This window comes from Ruditapes philippinarum, unplaced genomic scaffold (assembly GCF_026571515.1).
Source record: "Ruditapes philippinarum isolate M1 unplaced genomic scaffold, ASM2657151v2 ctg50_1_1_1_1, whole genome shotgun sequence".
Lineage (NCBI taxonomy): Eukaryota > Metazoa > Mollusca > Bivalvia > Venerida > Veneridae > Ruditapes > Ruditapes philippinarum.
The window spans coordinates 696,063-708,314 of NW_026861539.1; the positions used below are offsets into that span (position 1 = coordinate 696,063).

The following is a 12,252-nucleotide window of genomic DNA, read 5'->3' on the forward strand; positions in this document are numbered from 1 at the left end:
CACATTGGGAAGTTCTTCTAGACTATTTTTTCAGGTCAGCGGGTAAAGCACTCGGACCTATAATAAATATTGAATGAACTGGTCATTAAATCAAACAACATTTCCGTAGGAAACTTAAAATAATGTATGTATCTTTATAAATTCTATCTGACAGCACATTTTCGGGTCAAAGGTCAAGGTCGCATTGATTTAAATTTTGAGATGTTATTTTAAATTGCACTGACCTTTGAACTAGAAACTTTGTATGTAGGTGTATCTTTATGGGTTCTGGCAGTCACAACAATTATCAAGTGCAAAGGTCAAGGTCACTGGGATTTGTTTTAATAAGACTTGAAATTAAGTCAAAGATTATTGACCTTGATAGCATGAAACTATGTTTGTACTGGGACATAGGAAGGTTTGTAGATGTACCGTGATGAGCTTTATGTGCCCCCACCTTATTTCCGGTCACAGGCAGAGACTTAGAAACTTCAAACTTTGTTTAACAAGTTCGTATAGCCTTTTTAAAAAATGTAGGTCAATAAGATTTGATATAACTAAACATAAAACTGGCCATTTAATCTTAGAGCATTGATTGGTCACTTATAAATTATTCAACATTTAAAAACGAAAATGGAGAAATTTCGAATTAAGAAACATCCGCATATGTTCATACGGTTTTCACTGAAACTTTAATATGACACTTTCGTGCCATGATTCCATGAAAAGCGGTGTATTGTCCCCAAATAAATGAAGGTGTTCGACATAAATGAGAAAACAATGGACAGAATGGAATAAAATGAACTTTGAGTTTTAAAGTCTGCATACATGTATATCACGTAAGACGTAAAAAGACAAAATCAAAAAGTTGGCTTGATCATACAGCATAAAAGTAGGACTTTGAAAGACCCATAGTAGGAGAACTGGAACCACGTATCCAACTTAAAAAGGTCAAATAGGGTGAAGCAGAAATACCACAAACATGTTCGAATACAACAATAATGGCCTGTTGAACGATCTTCAAGGACCGAAAATATTACATCTTTTATAATATTCACGGGGCGACATTTACGGTCTTCACGCGGCACAAATAACATTGATGTGGCAATAAAATAGAGAAAACCGAACTCTCCAAAGAACGCCCGAAACAATAAAATTGAAAACTTTGCAGACTCAGTTTTAACACAGATTTATATTACACAATACAAATCCGGGGTTTGAATGAGCGTACTGGAAAAGTGCAAGTTAGAAATCTACCGTCATTTGACTAATTTTCAGACAGTTATTGAGGTTTAACGAAAACAATTCACTTGTCAACAGTTTGAAACACTGCAGTGACAGAATAAACTTTTTTCAGCAAGGATTTTTATTTACTGAGTTAATAAGATACAAGTAGATAATACTATTTTGTCGAACAATTCAATTGTTTTAATTACTAGCATATAATTATATAAACTTATTACATGCTCATCGCAATGGCCGCGGTCCATATATATACATGATGTATAAGTAATATAAGTACAACAAATCCTTTATTTTCTTAAAACAATTGACATAAATGTCATATTAAAAAAAAATAATAACAAGTCTGCTAGGGTACATGTAACTGTGCATATACAGACATGTCTTGTTTTCAAATCATACCGAACACGACTTATTATTATTTTGCGTCCAGGGGAGAGAACTAGAACCTTACATTTTTAAGTCTTCCTAGAATACTCGCCCCTTGTGAAATATTGCAAAAATCATGGTCACTTTAGTCTATACAGAGAAAGGTTTAGTATTGAAATTTATCAATAATAATGATTATATCCAAAATATACCCCCTAAACAGTGTTTATTTATACTGTATAGGGGGTATATTTCGGATTATTATCATTATTATTGATAGAATTTCAAGTTCCTGTGGTCTATAGTACGGTGGCATAGAGGTGACATTTGCAGTTTTATTTTATCTCGTGGCAACGACTTATTATCTTGTGGCCTCAAGATATTATCTCGTGGGCACGAGTTATTATCTTGTGGCCACGACTTATTATCTCGTGGCCTCAAGATATTATCTCGTGGCCACGACTTATTATCTCGTGGCCACGAGTTATTATCTTGTGGCCTCAAGATGTTATCTCGTGGCCACGACTTATTATCTCGTGGCCACGAGTTATTATCTTGTGGCCTCAAGATATTATCTTGTGGCCTCAAGATATTATCTAGTGGCCACGAGTTATTATCTTGTGGCCACGACTTATTATATTGAGGCCACGACTTATTTTCTCGTGGCCACGAGTTATTATCTTGTGGCCACGACTTATTTGAGCCAATGAAAATGGTCGTTTCATCTTGAACAAAATTTAATATCACACTGGCAATAGCAGTCACAGGAGGGGCGTGTCAATCACCACCATATATTTACTTAAGTTCACGCATTTTCCCAGAGACGTGCTGAATTTCAGTAAGGCTTATCAGCTAGTATATCACTATTAACTGTATTGACCACATTAACACGTCCACTGAGTAGAGTCTGCTCATCACTAATTGGTCCTCTGTATTCTTATCTTATGGTCCTAACGTTTAAGGATCAAGTTTCTATAGATGCAATTTTTCATAAAATACACTCACTTTTATAAGTGGTCATCACCAGTAGGAAGTTAGCAGTAGCATTGAGCAGTAGCAGTAACAAAATTATAAAACATGAAGTTGGCAGTAGCAGTAGCACAGAAGTAACAGTGAGAAAATTATAAAACGTGAAATTGGCAGTAGCAATAGCACAGCATAAGCAGTACCAATCTAAGAGAAGATCTTAAAAGAATTGACATATGTCTTTGAAACTTGTATACTAGTATGTCAGTTTTTATAATAAAAAAAAAGAAAAAGATTCAGATAACCCGTCAAAGTTAGTCATTTATCATTGTGACATTGTAGTATATCTTCAACAATATTCGAATCCACAGGGAAAAGGGGCAAGTTATTTCCATGAACGACCTTAAAAGTATACATCAACCGCATATATTTCTTAATTAAATCTCAATTAAATTAGATATACCGTGCTCATCCTTGAAAATTAAAATCACAGATTTTTTTAAAATCTATGGTATTCTAACTTAATGCGTCTAACTTGAATAAAGAAATCAATAAACTATGTACAGGAAGCTGCGTTCCCTATAACAGGTCAAGTAATCTTTACTTAAAAAAACTGACAATATATATATTCATGGTGAACACCTATACTGTGTAGAATTTTAAACATAACATATCTACTATCTTTGAAGTCAAAACATGTTCATTTTATGTTTACATGTACAAAGGGACAATGTAACAATTATCATCAATATTTTCTAATATTAAATTTAAGCAAAGTATATCTTTAAAGAAGAATGAAAGAAACACCTCACCATACAAAAAAAGAAGAATAATAATTATAAAACGTTCCCTTTCTTCACCGCCGCAGCGCTTGACCCGCCGCTCTTGTGAAATGATATAAGGTCTTATTGATATTAACTTTTGTTCAAGATGAAACGACCATTTTCATTGGCTGAAATAAGTCGTGGCCACAAGATAATAACTCGTGGCCTCAATATAATAAGTCGTGGCCACAAGATAATAACTCGTGGCCACGAGATAATATCTTGAGGCCACAAGATAATATCTTGAGGCAACAAGATAATAACTCGTGGCCACGAGATAATAAGTCGTGGCCACGAGATAACATCTTGAGGCCACAAGATAATAACTCGTGGCCACGAGATATTAAGTCGTGGCCACGAGATAATATCTTGAGGCCACAAGATAATAACTCGTGGCCACGAGATAATAAGTTGTGGCCACGAGATAATATCTTGAGGCCACAAGATAATAAGTCGTGGCCACGAGATAATAAGTCGTGGCCACGAGATAAAATAAAACTGCAAATGTCACCTCTATGCCACCGTATCTATGCCACCGTACGGCGCATATTTTCGATCGTGTAACGGTTTTTAAAAACGTTTCTGCTACATCTCAACATCTTTTAGTATTATCCGAGTGTTTGGACTCAAAAAATAAATTATCAATTGAACCCAATCTGTCTCTTTTAAAACTGGTCAAATTTTACGGTATTTTAAAAAGAGACAAGGAGTGACATCCGCCATTCGCCGCAACGTTTTTCAATATACCGTAAATTTGACTGATTTTTAAATGTACAGATTATATTAAATTGAGATTAGATAATTAAAGACCATCCGCTCGCATGATATGAAAAGATATTCAAAGGTCGGACAAACAATATGTAAAGCCGGTACGGATTCGGATTTATGCGCCGCAATATGCGGTCCTGTTCCAGAGTTCCTATGAAGTTAGTCAGATAGCCGGTGTAGACGAAAATGTGTTCCGGCTGTTCCGGATGTCTAACATCATTTAGGTGACCACTAAAGCTGCACAAACGCTAGACACATTGTCGTTTGTAAGATTATAACGACGATCGAGGTTGGTTGTTTATGTAGTCAATATTTTCTTGCATATCAGACTGATGTTACAGTTAGTGATAACCATGCCGGGAGTGCGTGCTTTAGGATGACATACTTTCGCCGTTTTGAATGAAGTTGCAATTTCATACGCTCGTGAAAGTTTGTTTTTGTGTAAGATGAAATTTAATTTCATCTTATGGGCTTTAAAAACAGTATTCTCACGAGTGGCGTAAGAAGACACTTTTATAAACAACTTTACCTTCAACGTGGATAAAGCTAGTGCAGCTCAAATACACGGTGACCTGTCCGGGCCAGTTGACGGAACTCCACTGAGGTCCAAAGGCCTAAAATACAATCATTTTGAATTTCTTCCATAAATTAGATGGGGAATTTAAAACAGAAAAATATGCAAAAGATTATTAAGAAGTATACTCTGAAATAAAGTAAAAAAATCGTATTTGTGCTTTTCCTAGCTCGATTTGGGTGAAAAACGCTGCAACACTTAAATTTTGGGTTATATTTCACAATTAGAATAATAATTCAGGGAAAGCGGAGTGATCGAATGATCTGAAATTTTGGACACAAGTTATTGGTCTAGACCTTCACCGAATAGAATATTAATCTCGAAAATTATGTCCAGTCCTTTCATGTCTGAAAACCTCAGTGGAGTCCCTTTAAATGATACCTTTTGACGCACAAGATTTATATTGAAAACTTTTGTGTTGCCCTTTTGTAGCCGTATAGATAAAAAAAAAACGAGATTTTACATTATCTCATGAATCATTTAGCGCCATTCAACAGCGATTATTCATTTTTATTCTCACCTGTCTCTTTCTAGAATTGTAGCTTATTTGCAGCAATAAAAGTTTTTTTAATATAATTTATGAACTTACAAGCCAGTGCGTTCGATTATTCGTAAAGAACAACAAAAGCCAGGATTTCTTAGTTTAAAAAGGGCCAAAGTTCTATCAAAATCTAAATTAGAGTTATGGGCCTTGAAAAATGCCCTTCCTTCAGTTGTTTAGGAAATACCAACTTACACATAAATACTTAAAGATCCTGTAACTCTTTTTTATGGTTTTATATCATAAATATAATGCTCACATGAGGATTTATCAATATTGTAAGTTTCAAAAAAGATGTTACGGAATTTCCATTTCATGTTAATAAAGGGAGGTAATTAGAAATTTAATTTCTATAAAGTCCAAATCAAATTTTCCAGTAAGAAACGAATGCATAATATTTTGATTACATATAATGTGAACATATTTGCAGTACATATTTTTTCATATTATTCGATGTTTGAAAATTGATTTAGAAGCATAATTAAATACATAAATATAATTTCACTTGGCTGTGGTAATAACCTGAAAGATCCTGTATGTTTTGTGATTGATACTGTGTGTATATGAATGAATGAATGAAGTTATCACATTGCAAATAAATTAAATATGTATATACTTATGAAAATAAAACAATTTTCTAATATCAAAGAAAATGTAAAATGTGTACTGCAAATATTTGTGCACGTTATATTTAATCAATGATTTTTGTTGTTGTTTTAGTTTTATTTATACTGGGTGCCGGTAAACCCAAATGTCACAGACTATCGGCCTCTGTTGCGATTGCTGGTCGTAGAGCCTGCAACGGAGGATTTAATTGGCCTGCAACGTCGTCGATCGTAGAGCCGCGACGGAGGTCTTTTCATGCTGTCGTTCGTCGTAGATCGTCTCTAGAACCCATTTTCACGCTTCCTGAACAATGGTTGACAATTATAGAGGAAAGGCACCTCTTCCGGGAGCAGCAGCTCTCTTAAGGGCCACACCCTTCGCTTTTGGTTAGGTCACACCAGCTAAGTGACCTAACTATAGGTCACCCATCTGGTGTGACTTATGCCTTCCGAGCGACGTGCACGCCGCGAAAAGATGTCGGAAGCTAATCAATAAATTATATGCATTCATTTCTCATTGGAAAATTTGACTGAAAAATCTATAGAAAATAAATTTCTAATTATCTCCCTTTATTTACATGAAAATGTTAAATTCAGTAATATCTTTATAAATAATGCTTGTTGTTGACAAAACTTAATTTGGGCATCATATTTATGCAATAAAAACATGAAAAAAGTGTTACAGGATCTTTAATCAAAGTGTGACGCTGACAACGACGCCTTGGCAAGTACCTCTTCTTCGAAAAGTCGAGCTAAAACCTTAAATCTTTTCAGGCGATATTTTAGCTGCCTCAAACAGGACACCATAGAAACGGCAATTCGTTTTTCCCCAGCAACCTGACTTCGTATGTCTGTAAGAAGAAACTTTTGAAAAAAAATCGTACTGTATCCAGTTTGTAAGTTAAGCATAAATTACAACGCCGCGACTAGATCTATTGTAAAAGCTAACCTTAAAATATACAATGTCAGGAAAGCTGAGAGATATTAATTTTTTTTAATCATAAGCTGTGACAACGATATTAATCTCTCCAGCAGACGATATCTTAACACGTGGCGTTGATTTTGTTTGAATGTTATTACAGAAATTTCATTGCGGTCTGTGTTAAAGAAGGATATACAGCCGACTCCACTTATAACGAAATCGCTTATAGCGAATTATCTTTTATAGCGAACTTAATCAGTATCCGGATTAGGACAGTTTGTAAGTTCATCAAAATACGTACTTTTTATCCCTTTGTGTTGTTTTCGTTGCTGTTGTTTCTTATATTGTCGCTTTTTTGTATTTCATATATCTATTAGTCTTTTTTTAAAGGTATAAGTGATTATTTTTGTTTTTGTAAGACGATATGCCTCCATCGGTTCTTGGCCGAGACAAGGTTTTCATCAACAAGGCTGTATGGGAGCTTTATATAATGTATGCGATATTAAAACTTCAATAGTCTCACGACTAGGTAAAACTCCATGGTGGGATTCAAACCAACCCCGGTGAGATGCAATTGGTTAAAAGTCAGCGAACGTAACCTCTCCGCCTCTATCATTACCTTTAAGACATTTAAAACTACCATTTGCTCTAAACCATCTCATTACAATGCTGATAGGGGTGTCACGGTTAGAAAAAATGCCAACCGTTTAAATGGCGACGTAATAACGGTGTTAAACGTTTACCCGACTGTACTAATAAAATCCTTCGATATTCAACATAAACTTTGTTTCTTTATGACAAGATATGCCATTTTGTTAATATTTTTGTACTCAAAATGATAACGATACACATCCAAATACGGAATAACTATTTCCGCAAGTGTCGTACCGTATTCGATCAGATCGGAAAAAAATACATTGTTGAGTACAACTTAAGTACAAATAACTGTCATATATTGTCGGTAATATTTAGAAACAATTTTAAAACTTTTCTGGTGGCTGATTTTGAACGCTTTTGTGCGTCGTGTTGGCGCTAGCGACAATAGGACAAAGCACCAAACGGCGCGTTGTCGGACTTTCGACTTGTCGTCCTGTCGCTAACAATGTCGTGTGGCGTGATGTCGCGATGTCACATTTTCGCTCGGTTCAAATCGAAGGATTGGCTTATAAACCAAGCGACAGGGCGACATCGCGACAACGCGCTGCACGACAACGCGCCGTTTGGTGTGTTTCGCTAGACACAAGACGACAGCGCCGTTTGGCGCTTTGTCGTGTTGTCACGCGCAATGTTCCAAATCAGCCACCATACTTTTTGCACTTTAGTTTTAAACTTATCTCGGTTACAGGTTACTGAAATTTTCTGACCCGTTTTTAGTACAAAAACTGACCGTACTGTACCCGTTTAAACGGATAAACGTGACACCTTCAAAAGTACATCATGACAAGATTTTGTTGCAACGAATATTCCCACCCGGTGTAAGTTTCATGATACAAAAACTAATTGAATTATTTAAATAAATGTAAATTATTCTTATGATAACAATCTGTGATACGGTAGCTTCATTATTTATTCAGAAAGGTAAAAAGAAGGTAAATTAGTGTGCGTCTGTATTAGTGTGTGTGTTTTGTTGTTGTTGCTGTGCGCGTGAGCATGTGCGCGCGCGCTTATGTTTATACCTGATGTGTTGTAGGCTCTAATTACAAGCAGAGAGTAAGGAATTTGTTGCAGAAAATAATACTAGAATTTTGTTTTAAAATTTAACCTTGCAATCGATTAATTAGCAATTTTGATTTTGTTTGCGCTAAATAACATGATTATACAATGAATAATGTTCCTATGAATATGATTAAACATCAGATATCAAGTGGAGTTATTGTTTTTCACACAGACAAATTTCATCTTAAGATAACATAAAACATGTATCTTAACAATGTATATAACCTATAACAAGATTTTCTACATTTTCCCTTTCAAGCTATATATATTTGCATCTCAACCATAACAAGATTTTCTAAATTTTCTTTTCCAGCTATATACTTATATCTCTAACAAACGAACCATGTCACAACAAACAAAAGCGACAATACCAGTCATTGACCTCGAACCAATAAGCATCCGTCATGATTCCGATGAAATAGACAGAGATACTTTGGCAGAAAAAGGAAATGAGATGAAAAACGCTTTACAAACTTATGGATTCTTTTATGCTAAAAATCACGGCATTACAGCAAACCTGGTCGACAATGTACTGGCATCCGCGAAAAGCTTTTTCGAAAAGGATGAGCAAAGTAAAAAGCGCCATTTCCGTGGAGCGAAAGGTGAGCTTGGTTGGATTAGAATGGAATCCGAAAAGTCAGATCCTGATTCACCAGGCGATTTAAAAGAGAGCTTTAATTACCATCCTACAGACGATAGGAATATCTTCTTGCAATCAGATTTTAATCAAAATTGTAAAAGTATGTATTCATTGTGTAGCAAACTGACGTATAATGTAACAGACGCTCTCTCCATTGCACTTGGTTCTGGACACAGAATTTTAAGAGAAGCATATCAACAACTCGGTCTCAAGGGTAACCAAACTTTATTCCGAAGTTTAATGTATCCACCAATTCCTCCCAACCATGACGTGAAACCTGGCCAGATTCGACTCGGAGAGCACACAGATTACGGGATGGTCACTTTTCTTTTCCAAGATGACGCTGGGGGCCTAGAAATGAACACACCAAACTTAGGTTACGTACCTGTTACCCCCATTCCTGAAACAATCGTTGTTTTTGTCGGTTTGCAAATGCAAATCATCACAGGTGATGCACTGGTCGCTCCAAAACATAAAATTCTCTTTCCTGTATCTGAGGCGGAAGCTAGAAAGCGTCGACAATCAGCAACGTTTGCTCTCCGGGCAGACGACAATTTCGTACTTAAATCCCTAGACGGATCGCAGAAATATAAACCAGTCTATTCTTCGGAATATTTGGATCATCGCCAAACGGAAGTTATTGTATAGCATGTATTGTTACAACAAGTATACACCTACAAACAGTCTACACGTAGTTTTCAAAAATAAATGACATCTAAGAGCCAGTTGGTTTTGACGTGTAAAGCTGGAAGTATATCAACAATAACCTTGTTGCATTATTTTAAAGATCCTGCAACACAATTTTTATATGGTTTAATATCAAAAATATAATGCTCAAATGAAGATTTATCAATATTGTAAGTTCCAAAAAGCATTGTTTGTAAAGATATTACCGAATTTACATTTTCATGTTAATAATAATGGGAGGTAATTAGAAATTTATTTTCTATAAAGTCTAAGTTAAAATTCTCTATAAGAAATGAATGCATATTTTTTAATGATTGCATATATAACGTGGACAAATATTTGCAGGACACATTCTACATATTCTTCGCTGTTAGAAAATTTTAAGAAGCATAATTATATACATATATATATATATAGTATATAATTATATACATAAACAACCTTAATTACAACATGCAGGATCTTTAGGTAAATACCAAATATTACCATTGAATAGCCCTTGAAGCAAATAATCTAGATTTCTTTTATTAGTTATTATCTTGCTATATACTATAAATATTTTTTTCTACAGTCATAATCATCGTTAACATATGTTCAAAAAGTCAAAATTTAACAATTCAAACAATCAAGAAACAAGCAAAGAAGAAATTATATCGACTGATAGCACGCTTTTTATTTGTTAAATTTTGATTTAATAAACATTGACTTTGTGTATTGTTGCTGTTTTTAGTGCCGACGCTGGTGGTGGGTTATATAGATGACAATAAGACAATAACCAGATGACCATTACTTAATAATTCATTTGACACAATTCTAACTGCATTACTTTATAGTACATTAATTAAGTTATGAGTGACACTATTTTCAAGTTTAAATAGAAAGACTAGATCAATCTGAGTAAAGTTAAGATCTGCTTATTTTAAAATGCAGATCTGATGACGACCGTATATGTTTAGCGTTCTTTATAATTTGGATTTTCCGAGAAAATTATTTTTAGCCATGCAATCAAACCGGTTCTTACATAGGCATTAGAAGAAGTATCAAAATACTGTTATCCGTGGTAGTTAAACAAAGTTTTTAACAAATAAACTTGAAATAATAGTCCATTTTTAATGGGCAATATTGTTTTCCTGAACGCCATGTTTGATCTCGAAATCGTGAAAATTACCTTCTCCGTATTGGTTATCCCAGGGTTAAAATAAGAAACCACATCGCTTTCAAATTGTGAATGCTCGCTGATGATTGGCTGTGTGAAAGGTCACAAGAAATGTTTTGGTACTTGGTCACGTTCAGATCTCAAAGCGGAACGTATGATTTTAATCAGATTGTAGAAATAGATTTTATTTACACAATTCACATGCTTAATTGCATGGCATATAAACATTACAATATCTGTTGATAACATGAACGGCACTTTGAAAGAAATGTATTTTATGCTTACACTATCAAGTTTATATATATATAATTTATTATAAAAGTTATAATAAACAGACTAATATTGTTGTTGTTGATGTTTGGGTTTTTTGCTCATGGAGTATCACTTCGTCCTTGTTCTAGTATAGCTACAATATATTGTTAAACCTCATGTTGTATACTTTGAGAGAAATAAAGTTATCTGTCTGTCTGTCTGTCTGTCTGTCTTGTTGCAGATTGGCCATGCATATGTGATTTTGTAAATAAAAATTTACAACTTAAGCTAAATAAGTAACACAGCTGACTGATCGTGAAAGGTGCACACAACAATCCGTTTTATCGGGTAAAGACATCATTGGAATTCTATATCTATCAATGAAATTTTCAGTTTCAGTTCTAATTCGGCGCCGCGAGGTTAAATGTAACTCAATAAGCGGGGTACTAGAATACATGTAGCTAGTTTTTTTATTGATATGTGGCATTATTGGTTCAGCGACAACAGAAAATCTGTGAAAGATTACCTCGCTACGCGCTAAAAAAATGAAGCGTGAAAATGAACGCTTATGAGTATCATGCAATGACAGATGTAGGTATTCTAAGGTATGTGCAGTTATGTGTATGATGTGTGCCTAGAATGCTTTGTTTAGGCATAGACATTTTAGGGTAAAAAATAATGTAAGTATATATAGTGTCACATTTAACTGTGAAAAAAACGTTTTTTCATGTCATTTGGAATACCATTTTGAGTTTCAAAGAAAATTGAACACACTCCTAAGGTACCTTTCAAATCTTGCCAATGTTGCCGTACCTGCTATTCAATTGGAGTTAAACTTGGACGGGCTTTACGAGAAAAACACCAAAAGACCGATATGTCAGGATTTAAACCTTCATCAAGATCACTTGCTAGTTTATGATAAACGTGATTTAAAGCAAATTACGAGCGATTTAATTAATAGAAATACGGAATCACTTAAAAATGCCTAAAAAGTTTGCCATCACTGGAATA

The 12,252-nt window shown here is 34.6% G+C and overlaps 2 protein-coding genes across 2 annotated transcripts in view; one reads left to right on the forward strand and one right to left on the reverse strand.

The window, feature by feature from the left end:
* The window catches only part of LOC132716011 (myosin regulatory light chain 12B-like), a 98,017-nt gene that overhangs the window by 80,931 nt on the left and 4,834 nt on the right, over positions 1-12,252 (reverse strand). The window lies entirely within an intron of this gene.
* LOC132716023 (probable iron/ascorbate oxidoreductase DDB_G0283291) lies at positions 6,930-9,874 on the forward strand. The gene is made up of 2 exons (XM_060699161.1): positions 6,930-7,069; positions 8,820-9,874. The coding sequence occupies exon 2, from the start codon at positions 8,850-8,852 to the stop codon at positions 9,792-9,794; it is 945 nt and encodes a 314-aa protein (XP_060555144.1). The 5' UTR covers positions 6,930-7,069; positions 8,820-8,849; the 3' UTR covers positions 9,795-9,874.